This window comes from Lagopus muta, chromosome 2, assembly GCF_023343835.1.
Source record: "Lagopus muta isolate bLagMut1 chromosome 2, bLagMut1 primary, whole genome shotgun sequence".
Taxonomy (NCBI): Eukaryota; Metazoa; Chordata; class Aves; order Galliformes; family Phasianidae; genus Lagopus; species Lagopus muta.
Genome location: NC_064434.1, coordinates 101,876,482 through 101,904,061, shown reverse-complemented (window position 1 = coordinate 101,904,061; position 27,580 = coordinate 101,876,482). Strand labels below are relative to the sequence as shown.

The window sequence follows — 27,580 nt, the reverse complement described above, 5'->3', positions numbered from 1 at the left end:
GTCACTGTGGAACATTGATGCTGGGCTGGCAGGGGGTAGGCAGACCTCTGACATCCATCCAGAGGTATGTAGGTCACACGCTTTTATATGTAAATGCTGGAGGTGATATGTTTAGGAAGAGATGTGTTTTGTACCTTACATGAAGGCTGTTTGAAGCTTGAAGAGAAGGAGGAATAGAGTAAGATGGTACATTAATTAGCTGTAAGTTACCAAATATTCATGCGTGAACTACAAACTTGGAATGTTCTTGTGCAAGAATGGAGATTATCCAACATGTCTGTTTGTTGTTTGTTTTACTGGAACAACAAATGAACTTACAGTCGAAACGGTGAGTGTCAGGAGTGTAATAACAGGGTGATGAGAAATTAAGAATAAAGCAGAGGGAAACTGTTGGAAGAGCTTGACTTTCATACTTCACAGCTTCTCAAAGTGAAAAATTATATGCCTTGTTTTAAGATAGTCATTTGTGTAATGTGGGAGTTGAATAGAAACTGTACTGAATAGTTTTTAAACTCTGTCCATCCTAAGATTGGCTGGAAAGTGGGTTTGGAGAGTCAACATCTCATAGCTGAATTTCTATAACTGAATACTTTAATCTTTTTTTGGTCTATATGAAATGATTTTTCATGCTAAAAGTGAAGCAAAGATGTGTGAATGCTTCTAGCAACACGCTCTCTGAACTTTCTCTGAAGAAGTCTCTGATCAAACAATCTCACTTGGTGGGAATGAAAACTTTCAGGTATTGCAGGTTCAACTAGTCCTGCTAGCAGGTACCTTTAAGTTTTGCAAGCAGGAAAAATACGTCATGGAAATGAATTTGAATTGGAACTATGTTTCTTAATCTAGAGAAACTAATACCTGAAGCTCAGTGAATCTAAGTTCTGCTCTTCAAAGAACTCAGAACTACTACAAAGTTCTTTGAGGAAGTACTTGTCCATACCCGATGTTAATTGAATTTGCAGATACGGCATTTAATTTGCAAGGTTTTCAACATCCAGAAATGTTCCTGGAGAATTAAAAAACCAAACAAAAAAACAAAGACCCCTCGAGGTTACTTTCTTGGATAGAAGCCCAGTGCAACTGCATCTGTATGCTTCTGACTTAGCAAACTGCTTACATGACCTTTTGGGAAAGTAATGTTCTCTTCTCTATTAACTTTTCTGCCTTGGATTTTGGGAATCCAGCACTTCAGGTATTTCAGACCATTCTTGAGAGGCCAGATGAAGGGCAGTCTCAAGAGCAGGTCAAATCCAAAATGTCTTACTTGAGCAATGATTGCTGCGAATAAAGTTCTGTGATGCCGGTGCTTGCACAGTTACATGGAACACACTTTTCTTGAAGTGACTGTAAAACACAGGATGTTGTGGCTATTATCCTTTCAAATGCATAATTAGCCCACACAATCTTTGGTGTGTCTACAGTGAGCTCTCTGCAGTAGTTCTTGCTAAACATTTTGCTTCAGGCAAATGGTGAAACAAACTGGCATAGGAAGGCTGTCAACGAAGATGAAGCTCCAGATTGGTTTGGAAGTCATCTTTCATCTGCAGTTCTCTGCCATTCAATATGTTTTTCCTATTTCCCAAGGGAAGGCATGTCTTGAGGGGCCATTTCATGCTTAAAGCTCACAGTCTCTTGCTGTAATAACTTGGCATTGGGGAAATGAGCTTCTGCTCTGAGCAGGAGGTTGGACTAAATGGCATCCTGAGGTCCTGGATTATCTTGTGATTTTGTGAAGTTCCTCATAAGAAAGAGATAGACTCAACCTTTTGGGAACATATGGGCATTGTTCTGATTTTTGGTGCATAGTGAAGAAGGGGAAAGGTGACAAACCTGTAATACCAGATGGCTTATTTGAGGGAGACCTGAATTTAAAATCTCTTAGGATTCTGTTGTTTTGAACCTCAGACAGAAAATATTTTTAATATCATTGGAGACTTTTGGAGTTAGCTTTTGTTTTTATATTTTACATCATGTCATTCCATCTAGAATCAGCTTAGAATTAGAACTAGGATTAATTCTTGACTGACTGTTCTGTCAGTAGTCCTGCAACCTGCAGGTGTTTCTTCAGTGCTGCTGGAGGTTCCTTCAGCTTACAGTAAGAGTAACTGAAATACGTTGTCAGTCCAATGGTGAGTAATCTAGAAGCACTCTTTTTGGTGGGGTCTCTCCCCAGCAGGAATTTGGAAGTACTGAACAGATAGAGTGCCAAAGGGCCACGTGTGCCTGCTAAAACAGAAACCAGTCTTGACAGAGAGGGCCAGTTATGCTTCTGCTCTGCAAGATGGAATATGCATTGATGGTAACGTGCTGTACTTAAATCAACGAAGGGCGTTCCTGGTTCACCTCAGGAGGAGGCACACAAATTTCTAAGAGTGGAACAGGACTTCATAAGAGGTGCGTGCTATGCTCATCCAATAGCTAAGGATGACTCAAGCCATGGGAAATGCTTCTTGCAGTGTGATTTATAGCTTCTGTGACTAGGTTCTTGCAGCTTCAGCAATGGATTGCTCCACAGTTGCCTAAGACACACCATGGCTGTTGGATGACCACTGTTGTAGATACGGCAGATCTTTTTGGAAGGAGAGTTTAACTCAAGATTCTATTTGGGGCTCTTTTACTTGCTGTCCTGCAAATCTAATTATCCTCTCCTGACCCCTTCCAGAAGTGATCAGTATGGTTCATAAAGCTGCACCATCTACCCTTCATGTTAAAACAGCACGAGATAGAGCAAAGCGTTCTCTGAACACTCTAACAATGGACCTTTGTTTGCTTGGCCCTTGAAAGAATTTTCTTCTTGCCATTAGGCACCACTCAGTAGTGCAGGGAATTAGGTCATTTCCTTCCCTCCTCCTCTTCCTGCAGATTACTCGATTAACGTTTCTATTGTATACTCTTAATTAGCATGTTCTTGGCTTCGGGCTGCTTTCACCCCTTAATCTCCTTAAAACACTGTAGTATGACTTTATTAACTATATAACATGGGAATTCCTTGCGCAGAGATTACGCGTGGTGTAACACAATGAAAGATTAATGGGACTGGTAAGCCAGTAATCTTCCATCCTTTCTTTTTACCCTGTATACCCGTAATGGAGCCAATACTTTCCAGTGCATGGGAATTGTCTTTTTTGGAGTATCATCAGCTCTGATCATAGCTCAGTCTCTGACTCCATGGGAAACAGAGGTAAGGTGGTGGATAGTGCATGTTTGGCATTCAGTGTTGAATGTATTTCCCCTTGGGGCTGCTACAGACCTTGTTCTTCCAAGTTTTTGCTCTTACTGTTTCCTGTAGTCCCTTTTTCCTCTTTATCTTACGTGCAATGATTTTGAGCATTTATCCTCTGTTGGGCTTTAGTTTCACTCCCTGTCTATTTACTTAAATAAAATTATCGACAGTCATGTGTTTAAAATGTCTTTCTTGAAGCATTAGGATCAGGTGAACTCTGAGATGAGACATTTTCTACTCTGCTTTCTCAGCTGTCCACATGTTAGTGGACATAGCATTGCCCTTTATCCATGACTGCAAGTCTGTCTTTTTTAACGTACAGGTAGAAGTACATTCCTCTTAAAAGCTCATTTTGAATGTCATGTGGAATCACGTAATCATATCAAACTGTACAGCATCTGCTTGTGAGTCAGATAGAAGAACATGACGATTACAGCCCTTTTTCTTTAACGACTTCAAGAAAAGAACCTCCCCTGCATTTAAGCATCACTTCATGAAATTAGCAATGATATCTTGGGCTGCAGATTTCATTGTTTTGATCTAGCATGGTTGGCAGCATCTCTTTTTTGGGGGAAGTCAGAGCGTGCCTGGTGAGAGCACACAAGGCATTTGCTTCCAGTCCTCGAAGCAGAGCACAGTTCTTATTTGAAGTAGAAGTCATTAGACCTTCTCTTAATAGGAGTCAAGAACAGAGGAGAGAAGAGCATGGCTAATGAATAAACACAGGCAAGGAAATGGTATTTTAGAACTCAGGGTGAGGTTTTTGTCCAGCCACTTAAGTGTGCTGGAGTAAAATAAACCCAGATAGCCCCCTGCTTTAAGTTAGAGCATGATGAGCTGTGAAATGGAATTGTGAAGCGTATGGCTGCTAGAAGACTATCCTCAGGAACAGGTCATAGATAACGGGGGGTAGATGGGATGTAGGGATGTTAATGGGGATTGTTACCTGTGGGAGGCTGGGTTGACCAAGTAAAAGATACATCCAAACCTGCAGTTGCTCATTCTCCAACTTTTATGGCTGCAGCATGAGGTAATCCACAGGTTTATTAACCTGGGCTCTGTTAAATGAAGAAAGAAAATAAAGCTCTTGGAAGCCAATTAACATTAAGTTCTGCTTTTCAGACTGAACTCTTTTGAAACAGTGCTACTCGAGCCTTGTGACCTTTGTGAGAAAAGTAATCCAATCTAGAAATGTTTGTGTCAATGTAACTGATCACTGCAGTTAAATGAATGCACTGCTACAGAGCACCTTTTGTATCTTTTGTTGCCATGACTGTATGTGAAGTGATGCCAATGCAGTTATGATGTTTTAGGGATTGCTTGTTTGTTTTTTGAACAGCCATCGTTAATATTAAAGCTCTTAACCTTATGTGGGCCAGGGCAAAGTGTAAAATACTTGAAGATGATTGGGATTAGACAGCTCTTCCACCGTAATGCAAGGTGCCATTTGAAGGCTTTACTTCATTTCTTATCACTGGAAAGGCTAGGCTTGTGCACCACAAGAGTGAGAGCACTGATTTTGGCAGCGGAATGGGAGAGGGACCAAGTTTGAACCTCAGGATGTGGCTCAATGAGTCGCTGCCTTTACTGATGAGATTCACTTGGAGGGTTCTGATCTTGTCACTGGCATTGTGCAGCTTGTTTATAGAGTTAACTCACAAATGGATTTAAGAAATAATTTGAGTTAAAGTAGTTGGAGTCTGTGTGGATTTATTTTTTTTTTTTAATTGCTTTATCAGTTTGGTAATCTGATAGCTGTGATGATGGCCATGCCATCTGAGAGCAGTATTGAGCAGCATGTGCTCTTTGGTGGCCAGAAGCCGAGAGCAAAGTGGGAATGATAGAATTTGCACATTGGTGCTTCTTCAAAGTGCTCCTGTGTGCTTGGTGATTATGAGTCAGTCACTTCTGCTGTGCTTAGTAATCCGTGATGGGGTGGGAGGGAGCATCGTTGAGCCTCCAAACAGCTTTATTATCCAGAATATCTCTGTGGCAGGGAGTTCTGAAGTTTAGTTTTTCAAGTGACAAGATCACGTACCAGCACAGCCTTACAGTATTGCTTTGAGGAAGGTTAGCTGTGGAGTACAGGTGGAGGAGAGAGGAAAAAATCCTAAGCACTGACCTCATTCTCAGCAGTGAAGCTTGCATATATGGAGTTGCAACTTGTGCTGCATTACAGCATTATGAACCAAAAGGTAGTTTGGCAGTGCTTAGCTCTGGGTGCTCCCATCTAATGCACCTCCCCATCAGGCCTTCAGTTCTGCTGCTACAGCTGTTTGCACAGCCGTGCTGTGAGCTGAATTAGGAAACAGATCCAGCTGAAAAACAATAAAGCGGGTAAAGGAACTTTTGAAAATGCAGACAGCTTTGCTGTGAAGCAGATCAAGTAAACCAATCCATGAAGCTGTGCTTGCAAAATTGCAGTGGTGAGCTGTGCTATTGGAAAAAGCAGCAGAAATATCATCAACAAACTTGTTTGAAAAACAGACAAAATCCACCAACTCTTTTAAACAAAAATATCAGCAGCCTGGGGGGCCTGATGGATGAAAAACTTAACATGAACCAGCAGTGTGCTCTTGCAGCTCGGAAAGAAAGCAAATGGAATCCTGGGCTCCATCAGAAGGGGGTGGCCAGCAGGGACAGGGAGGTGATTGTCCCTCCCTACTCTGCTCTTGTGAGGCCTCATCCACAGTGCTGTATCCAGGTCTGGAGTCCCCAGTACAAGAAAGACAGGGAGCTGTTGGAGAGGGTGCAGAAAAGAGCCACAGAGATGATCAGGGGATTGGAGCACCTCCCCTACGAAGACAGGCTGAGGGAGCTGGGCTTGTTTAGCCTGGGGAAGAGAAGGCTACAGAGTGACCTCATTGCAGCCTTTCAGTACCTAAAGGGAGCCTACAAACAGGAGGGGAATCAACTCTTTGAAAGGGTAGATAACTGCAGGACAAGGGGAAATGGTTTGAAGTTGAGGAAGGGAAGATTGAGTTTGGATGTCAGGGGGAAGTTCTTTGCAGATTGGTAAGGTGCTGGAGCAGCTGCCCAGAGAGGCTGTGGATGCCCCATCCCTAGAGGTGTTGGATGGGGCCCTGAGCTGCCTGGTCTAGTATTAAATGGGGAGGTTGGTGGCCCTTTATGTGGCAGGGGGGTTGTAGATTTGTGATCCTTGAGGTCCCTTCCTGTCCTGCCCAATGCGGTGATTCTGTAGCACAGACAGATTTGGTTATGCCAGTCATCAGCCTGAGTGCGCCTCATTTGAGCCAGGGTAACTGTGTAACTGCTTACTTCATCACAACTACATTGTAAAATGATGTAAATGTTTAACTGCTGTGCTGGATCTTACAGCAGAGGAAGAAGGTTGGCTTGATCAGTTCTGTGAGGTGGTGACTTGGAAGCTGTTGTAACTCAGTCACCATTTTACGCTTCAGGCATTTAAATGATCCAACCCACTGGCTTGCTGCAGTGATTTCAGAACCTGATCTGGTGCATGCAGATTTACCTTTCTGGATGTGCGTCCTGTAGGAACGAGCTGTTGCAGCAGCATTGGCCAGATGAGTCCAATATCCAAAAGCAGCTGTGTGCAGGTATGTTGTGCATCCAGGACTCTAGTAGCTGAAACCAGGCTGGTAATACCTGAAGACTTTCTTCTGTTTTAATTCTTAGTGTATTAAGAAATTGCTTTGTGTAGGAGGTGAGAAAAGCTAGCTGGGCTAATAAGTGATGATTTAAATGAAAAAGAAAGGTATAGCATGCACGGGTACAGTTATGTAAGAGGAGCTGAGAAGGAAATAGAACAGTGATTCTCAGAGAGCCTAAACTGAAGAACTGCTGGGGAACTGGGCTGCAGGATAGCTTTCAACACACCCTCTAGTTCCTTTTTTCCTTTTTGGGGCTGGAGAGTGATGAATTTATGGCATGACAAGCAGGATGCAGGCTGTGACTTCAGCCAATGGTGCGCAGCGCGGTGGTGTTTACCTAGCTGACGTAAGGCAGGGCCAGCCCCTGTTTAGTCAGAATGCTTACCCACTGCCGAAGTAAAAGCACACAGCAGAGGCACTCAGTCTGACAGTTGCTGGGATTTAAGTTGGTGGATTTTGTCTGTCTTTTAAAGAAGATACAAGGTTTTTTTTTCTTCTCCACGGAGTAGAAATCTTGAAAGAACAGAAGAATACTGGTAAGTTCCCTCTGTGCCATCTCTTGTATGTTCTAACGTTGTGTTTCAGTCTTTTGTAATAGCCTCCTCAGTTGCATGGTTCTCCAGAAGGCACCTGAAAGTCAGTTTGGTGATGTGGCTGAGGGGAAATCTGAGAGCAGGCAACATTTGTGGGCTGCTTCCCCACCTCAAATAGGAAGAGATGCTCAAAGTGCTGCTTGTTCAGAAGGAGTCAGTTGCTTCTCATTTGCAGGTGCAGAGCAAGATGCCTATTATGAAATTGTACCAAGGGGGATTTCTCACAGAGCTGTTAAATGTCACTGTTGCCTAAACTGAAAGAGGCTTCAGTGCAATTGTAACTCTGATGTTTGCAAGGTGAAATAATAGGCTATGTGGAAAAGCTTTAGCGTAATACAAGCATCTGTGTAGCTGCTGTTTTGGTGCACAAACTGCCTCGTCAGGAAGTCAGAAGCTCAGAAAGCAAAACAGTAATGTTCAGGTCTGTGGAGCAAGATGTCATTGTGGTTTTGTGCAAGTGCAGGGTTCTCAGCTACTTCAGGTGCACTGTACAGTAGGTGTCCTGTGCTCAACCATCAAAGCATAACAAGCTCCATCTGTTTGTGTAATGGCCCTTTTAAAAATGGAACACCTATATTTTGGTACAAACTCTTAATCTGTACAGGGAAGTTGAATTACTGCGAGTGTTGAGACTACTTATTTTTGAGGTAATAGTGTGTAATTTGTCTGAGGGCAGTGAGGAGCGGGGATTCTAAGGGATCCTGAGTGCAGAGCTCTGTGTCAAACCATTAGACTTTACTTCTCCCACTTCATACTGGCACTGTACAAAGTTTTTCATTTCCTGCTTCTACTTTGACCAAGCACTCTGAAGATATAAATAGACAGTGCCGTGGTTAATGAGCACATAACATTGTTTTATCAGCATGCCTGTTATACTGTTTTATGGCTTGTATAAATGATTTCATACTCAGATTTTCAAATAAAAAACTCCCTTTTTGAAATTATACAGAGTGTGTAGTAACTGTCACAGTGCAAGTGCAACCAATCTGCAAGCTGATCTCTGTAAGTAGCTTGTACAAATAACTTTTGTCTGGTGGCTCAGCCAACACAGCCAGTGCATCCTGCAGTTAGTTACTCTAGTGCTCAGAGTATTAAGAAAGGAAAGCTTTCTTAATAGTAACCAGTAAGTTAACACTGAGCTTTTATGCTTTGTCACTGGTTTCTGACAGCTGACTTGGTGCACATGGGTGATAAGGGTGCGTTGGAAAGGCACCAATTTCACTGGTAAAGAGCCTTTTCTTGCTAATTAAGGTTACGGATAATATTGCAGTGACAGCTTTAAAATAGCCACCCTGTGCTAAAAGACAAATGTTTTCAGCTTCCCACACGCAGTCTGAATTACATCAGCTATAATCTGTAGGAGGATATCATGGTTTCCTCAAGGGAGGATCAGCTGTTACTTTTCGTAACTGAAAAAAATGCTGGATTTTTTTTTTTGAGAATATTTTCAGAATTGATTTTTGTCAAACTGTTAAGTTGGATCATTAGCTGTTACATAACTCCTTCAGTTTTAATATGCCTGACCCCGCTCTGATCCCATCAGTGGCAATTCAGAATAACGCAACTGAAGGTAGCAGAGGTCTGATTGAAATCAGGCCTCTGTACTTAGATTTTCCATCTTCTGAAGAAGAATATGATTTTTGAGCACCATCGTGAAGTACAAGTTTTCATATAGGCCCCTATAATAGAAGCCTTGTTCTAAAATGTTTGCCTGAACAAGTGCTTGTACTCTCAGTATTGTTTCTGAGCTTCATAAAATTGCTAAGAGCTGCTTTGGTTTGCCTCTGTGATGGAAGCAGCACTTGAGGCAGCATGCTGTATGGCAACCTAACTAAATTGCTGTTTCTCTCACTGGAAAAGGTTGGCTGTAGTCTTGGTGCACAGTGGTAGATATGCTCTTGTGTGTCAAATTAATGCCCTTTTGGAGTTGTCTATAGGCAATATGGTTTTTTTCCCGCGTGCTAAGACTCTTGTATGACATGTTTCCAGGATTACCAGTCTACCAACAGCAGATGCTGGTGATAAAAAGATGCTTTCATTCTGTTTAGGAGAATGAAAAATCCCTGCATTGAGACTTCACTGATGTTTTCAAGACAGAGCAGCAGACAGTTGTTTGCACTGCTTTGTGCTTGGTATCCTAAGTGGGAGAGGCTGCTTCCTGGTTTCAGGATTTGGCCTTGTTGTCTTTTCAGTGCTTTTATATCATAAAGTGCTCTTGTGTATATAGTGGATGACTAAGCTTATTCAGAGGTTAGAAAAAGCAGACAATATAGAGTAAGGAAAGGAAGCCATTCAAAAACAGGTCTGGGCTAAATTTCCACGCTCCTGAGGCTTTTTCTGCACCTTTTTTTAGGTGCTTAAGCATTTCTTTTCCTAGAAAGGAGGGGAAAATTAATGACCCTACTGTAGAAAGGAAAAATAGCACTACTGATCTGAAGTGACAGTGCAACTTGAATACTTAACAGCTGTTTTGCTGTACCTTTCCTATGCATCTGCAGTGCTGTAGAAAGAATCTGACTGATCTAGAAAGTGAAATTTAATTAAACTTGCTGAACCTAAAGTTCCAGGTATGTGTGTGAAGGAAACATGAGCTTGTTTTCAACTGGGAACTGGGTGAAGAGTGGAAACTATAGCTTATAAACATGAAACACTCTCCTGTGACTTATGTGCTCTTTTTACTGGAGTGACTGCCTGGGTAAAAAATAAATAAATAGAAGCTTTTAAAAAGAAGTCAATTGAAGGAGAGTAACTTCACAGTGATGATTTAACCATCTCATACAAGAAAGTGATTTCCCACTCTTTGCCTGCCCTCAGAGCCATCGTGGTACAAGGAACTGATTCCTTGCTGCTCACATAGAAGAGTAGGGGCATTATCAGTATCAGGAAGGTGACACTAATTCCAAAGACAAGAACATCTGTTTCAGAAAACAGGCGGTCACTTTGAAACGTGACGACCTGTGAAGGTACTGATGTTTCAAGACTGAGGCACAAGCCACTCACACAGAGTGATTCTATGTGATGATCCAAAATGTGCTGCTACTCCTGTTATTTTGTGTGTAGTGCTGTAAACTACTGCGCTAACAGCCGTGTTTCCAAATCCAGCAGCCTCGACTTCATAGAACTTCTAATCAAGCAAGAAGCTGGTCTGCTGGAGATTGCTTCTTCTACATCTCTCCAGTTGCTTATTGCCTCTCTGTTCTTTTGCGCTTGCAAATGTCTTCATCTTGAGGGACAAGCATTATACACCAGACCTCTTGTGTCATGGTTACCTTAACTTTGATGTTCCAGTCCTTTAAACATACAAGTCAGGGTTAATTTTTGAAGGGTTAAGGAGCACTTGTGCTTTAGTTGGCTCTTGAGATGGTGCTGGGTTTCCTAAAATGGGGTTCTAGAACTAGAATTAGGTTGGAAAGTTGTGTGCTCCAGTCTCTCTGCTGTCTATGTGGGGCAGCCCTAGATCAGGTTATTCAGGGCTGTGTGCTGCTGAGCTTTCAATATTTCCAATTCCTCCAGCAATGGAGATCTTGCAGCTGCTCAGGACTTTTTGTTTTACCCCTAATTGCTCATCATAATTTCCTGTGTTTGCAGCTTATTTGTTGCCTCCTATTTCCATCACTGCATACCTGTGAGAAGAGTTGGGTTATGTTTTATCTGTATCCTCTCTGACTTAAAGCAGAACTGCTGAGTGAAGAGCTGCATATGACAGTTGCAAGGGTTGTAAATGGAGAACTACAAATAGCAAACTGTATAAAAAATGAGTAGCTAAGCTGTCTTGTGCTTTATTTCTGTAAGGAAAAAAACCCCAAACCCTAGAATATGTAGATACAGAACATAATGATAATATAAAAATGGAAAAATATTCATCTTTTGCATCTGAATCAGCATATTTTTAATTTCCTCATTGACAGAGGACTTTTTATGCAATGTTTTTTTTTTTTTTTAATGCAGTATTTTAGAAAAGGGCTAGTCTGGCACTAGCTACAGTTGCGAACAGCCTATAATGCTGGCTCTGTGTTTAGAAAATGATGGTAATTTATTACAAAGAGACTTTTATTCTAGTATTTTTAGCTCACAGCAGAGTGTTTAATGAATCTCTGCTTGGACTCATTGAATTTATGTTCTCCCTTCCCCCTACCCCGTTTTAACCATTAATATACTAGGATGCTTGCTGCAGTTTTAAAAACCGTTCTTGGTCTACTAAATAGCAAGCTTATTCACAAGGTGCTGTGCCCCAGTGCAAACAGGATTGGAAGGCTTTCTACAGAAGCCAGTACAGACTAATTATGAATGTAGTCTCATGATCAGGAAAGACAGAGGAATGATTGAACATAGCTGGTAAGTTAAAGCTGGTAGTTCAACCAAAATTCATTACATCTCTGGATTCCCCACTGGAAATGGTTTGTTCTGAGAGCATAGATTCTTGTAACTTGCCTCTGTTTTCATTCTGTTTTCATGTGCCCAAAGGCTTAAACCTTGAGGTAGTAAGTGAAGACAAATGTCAGATCATAGAGTGGCTTAGGTTGGAAGGGATCTTAAAGATCACCAAGCTCCAGCCCACCTGCTGAGGCAGGTCAAGCTGCCCATGGTCCCATCCAACGTGGCCTCAAACACCTTCAGGGGTCGGGGGGGCATCCACAGCTTCTCTGCATGATATGCCTCACCACATTCTGTGTAGGGAATTTCTTCTGAACATTTAACCTACGTTTCTCCTCTTACTTTAAAGCCGTTCCCCACTTTTCCTATTGCTATCAGACCATGTAACAAATCAGTTTCCCTCCTGCTAATAAGCTCCTTTCAAGTACTTGGAGAATGCAGTGAGGTCTCTCCAGAGCCTCCTCCGGGCTGAATAAGTTCAGCTCCCTCAGCCTGTCTTCTTAGGAGTGGTTCTCCAGCCCTCTGAGCAACTTTGTGGCCCTCCTCTGGTCCTGCTCCCACAACTCTACATCTTTCCTGTACCTGGGGCCTCAGGCTTGGATGCAGTACTGCAGGTGGGTCCTCATAAGGATGGAGCAGAGGGAGACAGTCCCCTCCCTCACCTTGCTGCCACCCTCCGTTGATGCAGCCCAGGATGCTGTTGGCCTTCTGGTTCTCAAGTTCAGGTTCACACTGCTGTTCATATCCAACTTTTCATTGACCAGGACCCTCAAGTCCTTCTCTGTAGGACTCTTCTCAGTGAGTTCTTTTCCCAGTCTGTATGCACTGCCCCAACCCAAGTACAACACCTTGCACTTGGCCTTGTTGAACATTATTAGGTTCACATGGGCCCACTTCTCAAGTCTGTGGCATCCCTTCCTTCTGTTGTGTCAACTGCACTGCTCAGCTTGGTGTCATCAGCAAACTTGCTGAGGATGCACTCAATCCCATCGTCTGTCAGTGATAAGGAAGTTAAAGAGTGCCAGTCCCAAGATGGACTGCTGAAGGACTTGTGCCTCGACACCTGGACAAAGAGCTGTTGACCACAACCCTGACATTCCTGGCACAGATCCTGATGTTCAGTTGGACTTGAACTGATGTATGTATGTCTCTAAGTGGCTGAAGGCATGTTAGATTTGCAGTGCTTAGTGAGTCTGAGCCTGTTCATTATTACATGCTGCAGCAGCACATGGCTTGCTAGGTCTGTCTCCAGATTCAGAGACTGGTTTTTGAATGTTACAGGACAGAGGACAATGATAAGGCTTTTCCTTCTATACAAATGTTGTCAGAAGTATGTGGCTTGCTTTCTGCAATAGCAGCCTTTGCCCTGTGTGACTCAAGTGAGTATTTAAGAACAAAAAGGTTGGTAGGAAACTGGGTTTCCGTTCCTAAACCAAATTCAAAGTATGTTTTCAGTTTAGATGTCAACTCTTTCCACTCCCTCAAAACAGCTACCCGTAGGATGACAATCATAGAGTGGCTTGGGTTGGAACGGCCCGTAAAGATCATCTAGTTCTAACTCCCTGCTGTGGGCAGGGTTGCCAGCCATCTAACATAGCCTTTAGCAGCTGCAGGGAGGGGGCATCCACAGCTTCTCTGGGCAAGCTGTTCCAATGCCTCATGCCATGCATGGCAATGTTGTGCAAGTTACCTTCCACAGTCTTTCTCCTGGCTGCAGAGAAACCAGTTTTAAGAACAACAAAGTGTTGTTTATGAGGTCTTCCTCTTCTGTTTTCCTGCTTTAAGACTGAAAGATGCTAACTGGTACTCATCATGTTTTTGTGCTAACAGCAAAGATGTGCTTGCTGAGCAGCACCTCTTACCAATTCAAGTAGTAGTGCCTTTTCTGATTGTGTGTGAAAGTTACTTTACTCACAAATTCTCTTTAATTTTATAGTGGAGGACTGTGTTCAAGGATGTTGAAGGAGTTTTAAAGTAGTCTCTTGTTCTGGGACTGTCCCAGCGATGACAAATCCACTGATGGGCAGATACACCACTTCCAAATTAAAGGTCATGGCAAAAAGCTAACTTGCTTGTCTTCAGTTCACGCAGCCAGTTGCTCAGTTGTTCTTGGATACTACAGCACCAGGTTGACTTTTTGATGTATTTAATTAGCTTTTCATAGCACTTCCATGAAGTCTGATGTAGTATTCTAGAAATAAAAGCCGGGCAGGTCATTCTGTAAGACCAAAAGACCCATTACTGTAAAACTTAGTGATTTCTTCCGGGCAGCTCAAGAGCATTCTGTTCTGTAAGTTCCTGTATGCTGTATCCAGCTTTAAAAGATCCACAGGCCTTCTCTGTTTCAGGACTGGGGTGGTTATCCTGTGGCCCAATCGAGCAAATGAGTTGCAACTGGAGTAGTTTTGTGAACCTCATAGGAAGAACTTGATCAGCATTTATTATTTCCAGGAGGAAAAAATGTCTTTGTTGTGAGCACAGTGCATTGGGCAGATCATACAGTGTGAGAAGTAGCTTTTGCATTGCATGGAATTGCTAAGGGGTTCTGAATTTGGTATGTGCCTGAAGTTACTGTGGTAGTAGTTAGAAGAGCGACTTGTGCAGCCTGTGGAGGTTCTGACATACTTGAGAAAAAAATCAAGTTCTAGCATTCAGGCCATGTTTTTGAAAAATGTGGAAGCAAGCTGTTGTATCATTTGGAGCTCTGGAATTACATTTCTGGGACCTTCATTGAGTCAAATGAGAAGTGGGTTTCTGCTGTCTGTGCTGCTCCTGGAATAAACCTGCTTGGGTTTATTTAAATGTGAAACAACAACAAAGGAAGGAGCTGAGTGTCAGATGCTTGATGCTTTCTTGTATTAAGACTTGTTGCACAGCTAAAGCAGGCACGTGAGCTTCTCTCCCTTTTTGATTTCTGCTCTGTCAGCTCTTAAGAAGAGGTCACTGGCCACCAATTTGGGTGGTGCTTTCAAGTAGAGTCTCCCTTAATTGTTCATGTGCAATTACTTTTACCAAGACTCAGAAGCTGCCTGACTTGGAGATGCCTTTTGTTTCTTTAGCTTTCCATGAAGTTGTTCACTCAGCTGGGGAAGTTTTTTGCACTAGTGTTAGAGACTAACATTATTTTTACTACTTGCTTCCTCCCTTTCTCTGTGTGAATTGATGAGCTCTTTTTCCTGAATGTAGAGGAGGATGGGTACTACTCAAGTCCTTTTCTGTCTTTTTTTTGTGGCATTTACTGTGCTGCTTGCTAGTAGATGGCATTACAGATTTCATAGTGGTTCTTCTCAGTTGTTAAATGTTAATTCAAAGGACAGACACTGCGTGCTTTAGCAAAGAGATGTGAAGTGCTGCATGTGAATATGTGATGACCAAGTTGAAATTACTTCTATGTGGAGAAGATTGAAGTGAGTGCAAAAGACTGGTGTGAAGATTCAAGAGGAAAACAGGTTAATTGTTTAGGGAGGAGATGAAATCATTAGAAACTGGGTTTTGAAGACAACATGAGTAACTCTAATGCAAGGAAACTTTAAAGCAAAACAAATGCTGAAATACTGAATTTGATGGTACAAATACTTCACAAAAAATTATCTGTATATGAACATAAGGATATAGATTTCTACTGACTTAAGTAGAAATATTTGATGAAAATACATGCTGCTTATTACAAAATGAAAATACGGGAGAGCAGGCAGGAGACATGCTGTGTGGTAGTGCTGTACAGATCAGGTTTAGTAGGATGCACTTGTACATCTAGCAGTGGGTCAGGATTGTGCTAACGTTACGTGTGTGCTAAACGAAGGCTTTATTTAACTTATAGTTTCAAGTACTGCATAGTCCAGAGTACCCAGGCTGAGAGCAAGGAGAAAAAAGATGGAGGAAAAAAGAATAAAGGTAGATGAAAGGTTTCGGTTTAGTCTTCTGCTGCAATGACTGCAGAACACAGCCAGAAGTTGGGAGAACAGTAAGATGTGTGTAGCCCTCCTGAGTACATGGGATAGCATTCAAGGGGGCATTAAGGAACATACTGATTTCTGAGATAACATTGTGGCTGGTTGCAAGTAGGGGGTCGGTCTGTCTGTGCTGAATGAGGAGGTGCTAGCTCGAGAAGGGCCACTGAAGGCCAGGCTCCTGCACGGTGGAGCAAAGAGAACTGAGGGTAGAGATGGGTCAGTGAAGGTGTCTTTGTTCCAGGTGCTGAACAAATGTGAGCAGGATGGTCATGTTTTCTTCTCTATTAGGGCATATGGTGGAGGGTAGAATGACACAGTGGTGTCTTTTCTGCATGACATCTACTTCCAGGCAGAAGAAAGCAGAAATACAACATCATTGTCACGATTAAAGTGGATGACAGGATATGAGAAATGTCGTGTGGGCCAAAAATGTTTGCTTGAATGGAAGGCAGAATATTAACAATCCGTTCATAACCAAAAGTGCAGAACTAAAAAGCTTAATGGTTTTATGAGTCCGTAAAAAAGCTTGGTCTGGAAGTACCAAGGGAATAGTCTTATTTCTTTTAAGTGAAAGCTTCAAACGGGCTGCTGTCGGCTTTATTTGATATGAAACAAGTGCTGTGATAGTACGCTTCCTCTGGAGCATCCTCCTCTTTGTAGGAGTTGGGTCAGGGTCTGGAAATGTTACTAGTGAGAAGGTGTAAAGAATGGTAGTATGCAGTGATCCTGAAAACGAAATAGGACCAAAAAGTGCACTCCAGGAAACCACTCTCATAAAGAATTGCTCATAATTTTTACTGGAGATTTGTTTCAAACAGCTGTTTGCATCACTTCTCTCTCTGCTCAGGCACAGGTCACATTGCACACCCCAAATTCATATGGTAGACTCGATATGTAGTTGTATGACAACTTTCTCCAATCTGCCTACCCAGAACTTTTTTTGAAAGCTCTGAATCAGATAGTTTCCATGAGAACTTGAAGCTCTTTGGTTAATGCACCAGTCTTGTTTTTCCTTTCAATTTGATCCTTATCAGATTCTGCTTCTTGATAGCTGAACAAAGCATGCTCAGTGAAGCTATATACAATTTATACTAAAATTTTACTAGAATAAAGCGTAAATGGAAACAGTGTTTTTTATCAAGGCTGAATGGGAATTTTCTAAAAACACTCATCTGCTCATGTAATTGTTGCAGGCAGCACAGCCTGAATTGATGTATCTACGTGTGATCTTTTTAAAGTTATTTCAAGCAGAGCCAAAACATGGGAAAGCACCAGGTGCAAAATAATGTACCTACTGTATCAGGAGGACCAAAAATAAGTGTGCAGGTTGGTGTAATTGATGGATTTGAGTCTCTTACACTTCGTTTTCTTTATTTTTACAGGAAATAATGAAAAAAGTGTGCCACAACTCTTGATCAGTGACCTGAAGTTTGAGAAGAAGTCACTAGCTAAGCTCATGTTTTCTCCTGATCAAGAAAATCATCCATCAAAAGCACCAGTGAAGTATGGTGAATTGATCGTTTTGGGGTAAGTGTTTATGTTTGCTGGAAGTGAGAATGAAGGTAGAATTTCAGAGCATGCTTAAAGCAGTTATCTGCAGGTTGCTGAGAGAGGTGATGTTATCATGCTACCTCTCACTTTCATACTGTGTCTTGAACTCCTTTCATATTTTATCTAGCAAGCATTGAAATGAATCCTTTCTACTTGTTGATAGTAGCTCTGAGATGAATCCTAGAGAGTATTCCTTGCTCTGCAGTCTTTGGGTGCATGTGCTGTAGTTCTGTAGGCATGTTTCAGTACTTCAGTTACCTATTATCAGATTTAAATACGTGTAACTAATTGGAGATCTGTACCTTTTTAATATTGTACTAGTTAAGAAGACTTTGTGTTTAGAATGAAATTTTATGTAGGTCTGCACCTCTTGAAGTTGTACAGAAATATGGACTTCATTATTTTTCTGTCCTTTCTTTTATAGGTACAATGGGTCACTCCCAAATGGAGATAGAGGAAGAAGAAAAAGTAGATTTGCTTTATTTAAAAGGCCCAAAGCAAACGGGGTGAAACCTAGCACTGTGCATATTGCCTGTACCCCTCAAGCAGCAAAGGTAAGCTTGATTAGCCAAGTAATAGCCCCACCAGGGGGATGCAGTGCTGGACCAGTTGCTCACCAATGCAAGTGAGCTGATTGGTGACATCAGGACAGGGGGCTGCCTGGACTGTAGTGACCATGCAGTGGTGAAATTTACTCTCGGGATATCAGGCAGGCAAAGAGTAAAATCAGGATGCTTAATTTTAGGAAAGCCAAATTCTATTTCTTCAAGGATTTAGTTAACAAAACTCCCTGGGAATCAGTTCTTAAGGGTAAGGGAGTGAAACAGACCAGTCAGATCTTAAAGGAAGCTTTCCTGTATGCATAAGAGCTTTCTATCACTGGGTGTAGGAAGGCAGAAAAGGAAGGCAATAGGCCAGCATGACTGAACTGTGACGTCATCAAACTGGAGAGCAAGAAGAAAATGCACAAGCAGTGGAGGCAGGACAGGTAACCTAGGAGGAGTATAGGGATACTGCTAGGTTGTATGTATAGGGTTGGTGTCAGGAACACCAAAGTGCAACTGGAACTGGACTTGGCAAGGGGTGCAACAAAGGATAAGAAAGGCTTCTATAGGTATGTAAACTGGAAAAGGAAAGTTCAGGAGGGTATTTCCTCTCTAATGGGCAACAGAGGCAGGCTATTAACAGTGAACAAGAAGAAAGCTGAGATATCCAACAACACTTTTGTATTGGTCAACAGGCAACAGACTCTTTAGCAGTGATAGGACAAGGGGAAATGATTTCAAACTAAAAGAGGGGAGGTACAAATTAGATGTAAGGAAGTTTTTTACAGTAAGGATAGTGAGGCACTGACATGGGTTGCCCAGGGAGGTGGTGGTGTCCTGTCCCTGGAGACCTTTGAGGTCAGGCTGGACAGGTCTCTGAGCATCTGAGCTGTAAGAGTCCCTGTTCATTGCAGGGGTGTTGGACTAGATGGCCTCTAAGGGTCCTTTCCACTTGAAAGGATTCTGGGAGTTGTGTGATTAAGTCTTGTTTCTGCTGGTGCTGTCTAAAGAATTCCAAGTGAAATCCATGCTGAGATGAAATAAAAAAAGCATGAAGTTCTGACTGTGAAAAGAATGATTCATGTTTATTCAAGGATTTCTGGTACCTGTCAGGTTTAGCAAGAAGCCATGCACAGTCTTTGACATACCCAGAATGAAAAATGCTTGTTTTTGAAACACGAACACTCAAGGCCCAGTCCTGTCGTGTAAAACCTTTTATTTTGTTTTCCCTCCAAATTTGCTACAGACATTTGTTTCAAATTTCCTGTGTTTGCACTCATTCATGCTTTAGGGCTAAGCTTGCTTTGTATGAAGCTGATTTTGAAATGATCCTTGATCAAAGCTGTGTTTGTACTTCCTACTCAGTCCAGTGGGGAGGAGTTCCCTGAGATGAGGTGGTTTGGCAGGGCACATTTTTTGTGGCTGGTAACCAAGTTCAGAGTTCCCTTTAAGAAGCAGTGAAGAAATGGCCTAAGTCCTGAAGTTGAATTGTACTTCATGTCAAAACTCAGGCTATTATAGGTAAGGTATTACCATGAAATACTACTTTATTGTGGTGTTTCAAGTGTATTGCAATTATGTTCAGTAAGAAGCAGATTGCTTCCACTAATACCAGTGGAGTTCAAGAATGCATAAACATTCTTAGTTATTTAGAGATATTCAGTATGTTCAAAATCAGGCCCTTGGACAAATTCAGTACAGTTAAATATTTGATTCTGAAAATAATTCAGTGCTTAGAAATATTGATTCCTAGTTTAATACTATGCTGATTGTTTATGGTCTTCAAGTAATAAGTGCTATCTGGAAGCACTTCACAGAAGTTTGTTTGTTCAGATAGTTTTAGTTTTGCTTATGAAGCACTGCATAAATCTCTAGAATGAAAATCTAAACTCGCTGAAGCCTAGGTTACTTTGCTACAGCAAAGTGTAAACTGGGTAAGAATTGATAGCACTGCTTGTAACTTCTTTGTTCATGTGGTTTATTAATCATCAGTGATTTTAATATGAACTCAGATATATATGTATATTTTTTATAATGAATTCTGTAAGTTTTTATCACTTTGCTGTTGAGAAGTTCCGGCTGAATCCAGTTTCAGCCTTTGCACTCAGTTCTGTTCTTTGTGCCAAAGCCAGCTGTGCTTTAATATTAAGCATGACTAATAATCCGTCCTGATTACATTTATTTTGTGGCAGCGTGTGGTAAAGAGACCAGTTTGGTCTGTTGCTGAATCAATCCTACAGCTTTTTTTTAATGGTGAGGACTGGTTTTTGTCAAGTCTAACTACAGGTGTGTCACTAATGAGCATCACACTTAATGTGTTCATTGAGCAGAAAAGAGCCTGGCTATGTTGCTGCTGTATGTAGTAGATTTGTTGTTCACTAGCGCAGTAACTTGTCTTTTCTTTCCACAGGCAATAAGCAATAAGGACCAACACAGCATATCTTACACTTTGTCTCGGGCCCAGACAGTAGTAGTTGAATATACCCATGACAGCAACACAGATATGTTCCAGGTACGTGAATTAAGTGATACCTGCACGTATTCTCACCTGTGCTGGTTCCAGTGAGACATTATCTCAACATGCTTTTCCTCTCAGATGTGAAGCTGTTACTTTTGGCGCTTTATTCTTCAGAGATGTTTAATTCTGTTCATTCCCAAGGCCATCACATATACGAGGCTCTGTACGTGTGCATCTCTTTTAGGTTTACTTGGTCAGAGGCCAAATCTGTTTTTGCAACTAATGCACAGAATTATGGTTTTGCTGTTGACTGCCACTCAGTCACTTAATTTTGTGAGGAGGGATGAGACACAGCTTAAGAGTAAAGTGCACAGTTCTCTGAAGCACTTGGAACTTTGCTTCCAGCATTCATGAATGGATTTGGGATCAGCCAGTAAGAGGGTGGAAGAAATGCAGTGTAAAAATACAGGAGAAACTTCTAACACAACCCTAGAAATAAGTTTAAATGGTGGGAAATGTTGAGAAAGGCCCAATTCTAGTGTACTATTAGTTTAGAATAACTTTGTAGGAGTTTCCTGTGTGTATGACATTGAACCACAAACAACGTTTGCAGCTGTGTTCACTCATATCTTATTATTTCCTGTTTTTCTCAAAAGGGTTTTGTTTCAGATTTTGTTTTGTTTCTTCTAATTCCTGGACTGATAGCGCATTGATTTTCGTTGTACTTAATGTAAGGCAAGGAGTTCTGCTGTCACAGCATTTAACTGTGACGACATTGCAGAATCTAAGAAAGTAGGAGGTGCTGGTATGTGGTGAGGAAGCTGTGTGCAACTGCAAGTATCTCCAACAGCAAAAGGGCTGTAACAAACTAACTGCAGCATAAGCTGTAGTTTAAATGTTCTCTGTTCAGGCATGCTATGGCATGTATTCTGCTCTTAAATTGCCAGTGGTGATCTTTGTGTACTGTTGGGTTATCCTGTCTAAGGGAAAGAAAAAAAAGAAAAACATATTCTGACAAAGCAGTTTCAGTCTCATGAAAGCTCTCTAGCCTTCACCAAAAACTACCTCAGGCTCTTTGTCTGCTGCCTAGCAGTTAATCAGTCTTAATATAACCAGCTATGTTTTAAGAGGCTTGAGAGCTCTGAAAGTGAGTGAAAGGTAATAATGTACAAGTGGGCTTAAAACCTGGCTATGGGGATGTTTGGGGTTGGGATATAACTTCTCTGTTTTGTAAAGAGGAAAGGACGAAAAAGCAGTCAAAAACATGCAACTGTGTCAAAATTGGTAAAAGCGTGTGAGACTGCAAATGTAATTTTCTTCCATACAACTAGAAAAGAGGGCGCAACTACTCTGCAGCCTGCTGTTTCTAAGACCATCGTCTTAGAAGAAATCAGGCTGCGGTCAGATGTTGTATCCCTGTTGTGTTAATATTAATGTAGCATCACGCTGCTCCAGCCACAACCATCTTGTACCTGGTCTTTCCTGACAGATGTGCTGCTGCTTAGTACCTCACTGGAGCTGCAGTTTCAGCTCATGCAATCTCCAGACAGTTTTCTTACACCTGTACCTCTACCTAGTATGGCATTGCTCAGAATACTCTGGGCATGCAAAGTGTCTGAATACCACTTTTCCATTTGACTGCTTTGTCCCAGCTGTTCAGCTGCTGCTGCAGCTGATCCAGGTGACCTGAGTTTTAACTTCTCTGAGGAGACTTTCAATGGGAAATTATCTCAGTATTAGCTTAATTACATCTTTTTTTTTCCTCCTTCCTTCATTTGGCTGTACTCAACCTTTGGAATAACTTTGATCACATGAAGATAGAGAAAATAATTCAGATTAGGCTTCAGAAAACTAATCTCAAATTGATGGACCTAAGTGCTTCAAATTGGAATGCTATGATTTTTTAAAATCACTTCTAAATTGTTTTGGGCTTGAACATTACTAGGTCTAAAGGCAAACTTCTAAACAGCTTTTTTTTTTATCCCTTTTTGCAGATTGGTAGATCAACAGAGAGCCCTATAGACTTCGTTGTGACAGATACGGTTCCTGGAAGTCAGAGTAATTCAGATACGCAGTCTGTGCAAAGCACTATATCAAGATTTGCCTGCAGAATCATATGTGAACGTAACCCTCCTTTTACAGCAAGAATATATGCTGCAGGATTTGACTCCTCGAAGAACATCTTTCTTGGGGTAAGGGAATTCTTTTTGTTCTCCCAAATCAGTGCAGGCTTATTTTTGATCTAATTTGAGTCTCTACTTCAGCCAAATTAGAAGTTCTCATTGAGGTTGTTTCTCTTAGGAGAAGGCTGCGAAGTGGAAGACTTCAGATGGGCAAATGGATGGACTAACCACAAATGGAGTTCTTGTTATGCATCCACGTAATGGATTTACAGAAGACTCCAAGCCAGGAGTATGGAGAGAGATATCTGTGTGTGGGAATGTGTTCAGCCTCCGTGAAACCAGATCAGCTCAGCAGAGGGGGAAAATGGTAAGAGCGGAGACCAGCGTTTTATGTAGCATGTTTAAGATGGGCACAGGCACAAGTGATACAGTTTGGGCCTAAATAGAAGCCAGAATCTGCCTAATTCAGTGCATTTGTCACCTGTGCAATAAGCTGCATTGACTTATGTCTTCCTCTGTTCACACATGAAAGGTTCTTGCTTGACCTGGAAAACTAAATCTGTCTCAGAAATAGTACTAAACTACAGATCGAGACTATTCTCCCCAGATGAGTTGGCACTCGAGTGTGCCCTTCTGCAAGATGTGATAATCCTGTTCATGTTTTAAAGAGCATTTTCCCGATTCTTCCTTTTGTGTTCACGCTTTGAAGTTTCCTATGTTTCCCTTCTTAAAGAATAGAAAAGAATATTTATTAACACGTGTTCTCTGTACCTGGATATTCATTTCTTTGTTTGCATTTTTTTACCTTCCTCTTTGCTTCCAAAGCACTGGTGGTGACACTTTTAGGAGGTGATTAATTTTGGTATGACTTGAGTCTCTTAGCAAAAATAAATGTGCATGAATACTTTATTGGTGCATTTAACTAGGAATGCTGGCAGCTTATTTTTCTTGGGGAGAGCAAAGTCTTGTGTAAAGGCACAGAATCACATTGTTGGAAAGGACCTACAAGATCACCTAGTCCAACTGGCCTTCCATTCCCCTTGATAGCACAAGCCGCTTCACCATGTGTGAATGAAGCAGTCTAAAATACAATGGAGGACTCCACGTAATTTTTTAACGTACACCTTAATCTCTTAAGAAGTTTTCCTTAGAAAGAGGAGGAAGTGGCACTGGGTTCTGTGGAAGTCTTGCATAGGGCACTTATTAGTTGCTTGAAACTTTATCTGGATCTTCCAGGTAAAGCTGTGTAATGAAAGTGCCTTGTTACTCTTCAAATAATGCTAGGTGGCACCTTTCTCTTCCTCTGTCCATCACAAGGTTGAAAATGAGACAAACCAGCTGCAGGATGGCTCTCTGATCGACCTGTGTGGAGCAACGTTGCTGTGGCGCACTGCAGAAGGGCTTTCGCGCACTCCCACCGTCAAGCACCTGGAGGCGCTGAGGCAGGAGATCAATGCGGCGAGGCCCCAGTGTCCGGTGGGCTTTAACACCTTGGCATTTCCCAGCATGAAGAGAAAAGATGTTGTAGACGAGAAGCAGCCGTGGGTGTACCTGAACTGCGGCCACGTGCACGGCTATCACAACTGGGGAAACAAGGAGGAGAGAGACGGCAAGGATCGGGAGTGTCCCATGTGCCGCTCTGTGGGCCCTTACGTGCCTCTGTGGCTCGGATGTGAAGCGGGATTTTATGTGGATGCGGGACCTCCAACTCACGCGTTCAGCCCATGCGGCCACGTGTGCTCAGAAAAGACAACTGCTTATTGGTCCCAAATCCCTCTTCCTCATGGTACTCACACTTTTCATGCAGCCTGTCCCTTCTGTGCGCATCAGCTGGCTGGTGAGCAAGGTTACATCAGACTCATTTTCCAAGGACCTCTTGACTAACACACGTATATCCGAGGACTGCAGTAAACTGATAAGCTAAGCGATTCTGATTTTTAAATCAACCGTTTTTCGTATTCTCTGGGCTTTGCTGGTTTGCATTAAGATGAAGAATTTTGGTTTTTTTTTCTGTTATGACAGCTAAATCCCTCTCTATTGAGAAAGGTCTGCAAATGGAAGAAACAGGGGTAAGAGAGAAGTCCTGCTTGTTTAGTTAACTGCTTCCTGAGGAGGTGAAGGAAGTATTGCGGAGTGAATTGAAATGCCTTTCGTTTAATGGTTTTGAATCAAATGCCCCCACAGTATTTGAAATTTGTTTCCATTCTTTTTGTATATGGAGGGTAAACAGTTCAAAGAGCAGTAGTTTACAGCTTGGATGCAAACATTGTAAAATATAACGTGTATATTAACTCTTTTCTATTTATCTTTATTATTGAAAATGCATAGAATGTGTAGAGTAGCGTGGTCATAGTGAGTTACATCCAGCAATTGGATGTGTAGAATAGTTCTGGATGGAGAAGGAGGTGAGGTGGAAATGGTAGAAAAATCTTTTTTAATCTGCAGTACTGAGTTCTTAGAATAGTTAAAATACTTTTCGAACAAAGCTAATGCAATTTATGATGGCGTCAAGATGTGCTTTAACCACGTGAAAGGTAGCTAAGAAGGACTTCTTAAAACGTCTTTTTGGTAGGACTGTACTTAAGATCTGGTTATGAGAAAGATATTTACCAGACTCTTTGAATATGCAACTTAGTCTAGATTAAGGATTTTTCCTCCCTTCATGCTAACATGTCTTTATTTAGCATTAGTGACATTTCTGAGGGGTTTTTCCAATGTTGAACTTTAACAAACCTGAAAGATCAGGCTCATTTTGTTTCTTGCTGTTTGGGGAGGTGAAAAGTGCATGTGCCCATGCCACATGTGATGTGGGGAGCAGTTTGTGAGTGGGCCACAGTCTCTGCTCGAGAAAGGTTCTGTCAGTCACACATTCTGCCTTTTGTCTGGCTCCTTGCAGCTGTGCATGTGGGAGCCACCGGTATCGTGTGCTTGCCTATATGCTGCTCTGAGGAGCTGGGTGCAGGTACTCATCTAGGCCACACGTGGAACAAAAGAGAAGCCTGGTACCTGCTGGATGTGTGCTGCATCCTGGCGTCTTCGTGCATTTGACCCAGTTGGCAATCTGGTAGGGAAGAGCTTGCACTGGGACTGGCCTCATAGGCTTTGCTGTGGATCTGCATAAGATCTGTTCACACTGTGGTGGGCTCTAGGTCGTGGTCTCTGTGCTCTCCTTACCCTAACCTTCATTTCCATTCTGTATTCGCCAGGAAAGGCCAGTGCACTACATCCAGCTTTGCTGCTAACCCACCATGTTTAATGGCAAATACACAAACTGACTTTTTTTTTAGGCCAACCTTTTGTTGTTTTTTTTCATATGTACTGTATAATTGACGGTAGCAAATCTCCATACTTTATACCTTGCTTTAATTTTCCCTTTCAAAGCTGTTCTAAACTTTTTGGTTTAAAAAGAGGTGTATGTTGCTTAGATGTCATGAAATATTTGCTTTCGACTGTCAATTGTTTCTTCATTTTTTTTAAAAAGAAATTATATATATTGTTTGGTTCACTCAGGAAATGCATGTGTCAGGAAACTTGTATTATAAGTTCAGTTAGTTGTCATGTACATGTAACTGCTGTTACTCCCTTTTCATAGAAATATAACTGATTTTGACATTCTCCAGATTATATGCATTAAGTAATGAAACTTATGCAGCAAGAAACCCCCTGTATTGTAGTTGTTCTAATCATCTTATTCAAACTATGTTATACTGTAGTTTAATTTTTATTTGCAAATTAATTTATTCAAACTATGTGAGTAAACTCTTTTCAAAAATAGAGATCTTGGGATTATCTGTTGCTTTGCTTCCAGGAAATGGGGAGGGTGTCTAGAGATGACTTCTGTTGTGTTCTGCACGTGTAGGTTAAGACTGAAAAAAACAACTGAAGAGTTTAAATGTTCGTCATGGTTTGGAAAGGCTCCCTTCAGATCTCACTTTTCAGCTTCATGTTTAACCCTACATTAACAAAGGCAAGGTCATTGTTCAAAAGGCGGGTAAATGATCTCTTACTCTGAGTGACTTGAAATTAACAAAATGCAAGCAAAAATGCCAAGCAAGTGGCTGGACTCTCAGAAAACTTCAGGAGCTCTTGATTTCATTGTCCACAAATTGGATCGACACATCTTCTCTGGTCATGATCTTGTTGAATGCGGGATTCAGAAAAATCAGAAAAGGAAATAACAGAAGCTATTAAAGCAGGATGAGTAATACAGAGGCAAATTGTGAAAACAGATTGAGAATTGGAGTGCAAGTAACTGCACGCAGCATACTCACCCCACGTTGGTGGTACAGCGTGGAGCCAGCAGTGCTGTTGCAACTGGGTATGCAACCATCTGACTGCAGAGCAGAAGAGGGGCCCAGTGCACAACCATTGCTGAACCTCTACCTTATTGAGATGATTCTTTATGCTTCTGTTACAGTTCTAGCCTCCTCCCCTTCTTAAAACAGAAACGTTACAGACTAATGTGTAGTTGCTGAGGAACTGGCTATTTCTCTGGGTAGCATTATGTTAAGGTAATCTTTATTGCCCTGCACGCTGCCTGTAGTATATTTAATCTTGCTTTTCAAATGGGCCTTCAGAAGTCTGAGACGTGGAAATCCCACTGTCAAAAGTAGGATAGCAGTGGTTAAGAAGGCTGAGGAGCAATTTCCATAAGCCGTTCAAGCTAACTGAAAGCAGTGGCTTTGACTGTGGTTCCCTATTTGAGTTCCCCCAGGCTTCTTTTCTTCAATAAACAATTTGAACAGAAGGTCTCGTACTCTATAAACTGTAAAACAAACGGGAGATTAAAAGTAAAATCATCCCTTTAACACAAACAGCTGACTAAAACTCCCTGAACTTCAAGGCCTTTGCTTCTGTACAGATGTGGGAGTTGGGAGAAGTGCAGGAGGAAGCGCCCTGCTGGCGGTGAGATGACAGCTTGCTTAGCCAAAACCAGCCCCAAATGAAATCTCTGGCCCACTTTCAAAGGTTTATTCAAAAGGAAGGAGGCATTTATGCAACTGGCAAATGAGATGTGACTATTCCCTGTGGGGAGATCACCACAGGTGTGTGGAACTGATGGAGGAATGCTCATGGATGTAAAGTAAACATAGGCCTTTTTCTAGCCTTTTTGTGATCATCTGCAAAA

The 27,580-nt window shown here is 41.8% G+C and overlaps 1 protein-coding gene across 4 annotated transcripts in view; it reads left to right on the top strand.

Moving 5' to 3' along the window:
* PELI1 (pellino E3 ubiquitin protein ligase 1) overlaps positions 1 to 26,228 on the top strand; it is a 44,092-nt gene extending 17,864 nt beyond the window's left edge. For 2 of the 4 annotated variants that reach the window (XM_048935998.1, XM_048935996.1), the window contains 6 exons: positions 17,158 to 17,302; positions 17,751 to 17,880; positions 20,282 to 20,383; positions 22,324 to 22,521; positions 22,631 to 22,819; positions 23,737 to 26,228. In XM_048935998.1, coding sequence (XP_048791955.1) covers positions 17,232 to 17,302; positions 17,751 to 17,880; positions 20,282 to 20,383; positions 22,324 to 22,521; positions 22,631 to 22,819; positions 23,737 to 24,336 — 1,290 coding nt within the window. In that variant the 5' untranslated portion in view covers positions 17,158 to 17,231 and the 3' untranslated portion in view covers positions 24,337 to 26,228. Of the gene's footprint in view, positions 1 to 7,232; positions 7,392 to 17,157; positions 17,303 to 17,750; positions 17,881 to 20,281; positions 20,384 to 22,323; positions 22,522 to 22,630; positions 22,820 to 23,736 lie in introns of those variants that run through there. The other 2 variants (XM_048935999.1, XM_048935997.1) reach the window with 2 other exon arrangements.
* The last annotated feature ends 1,352 nt before the right edge of the window (positions 26,229 to 27,580 follow it).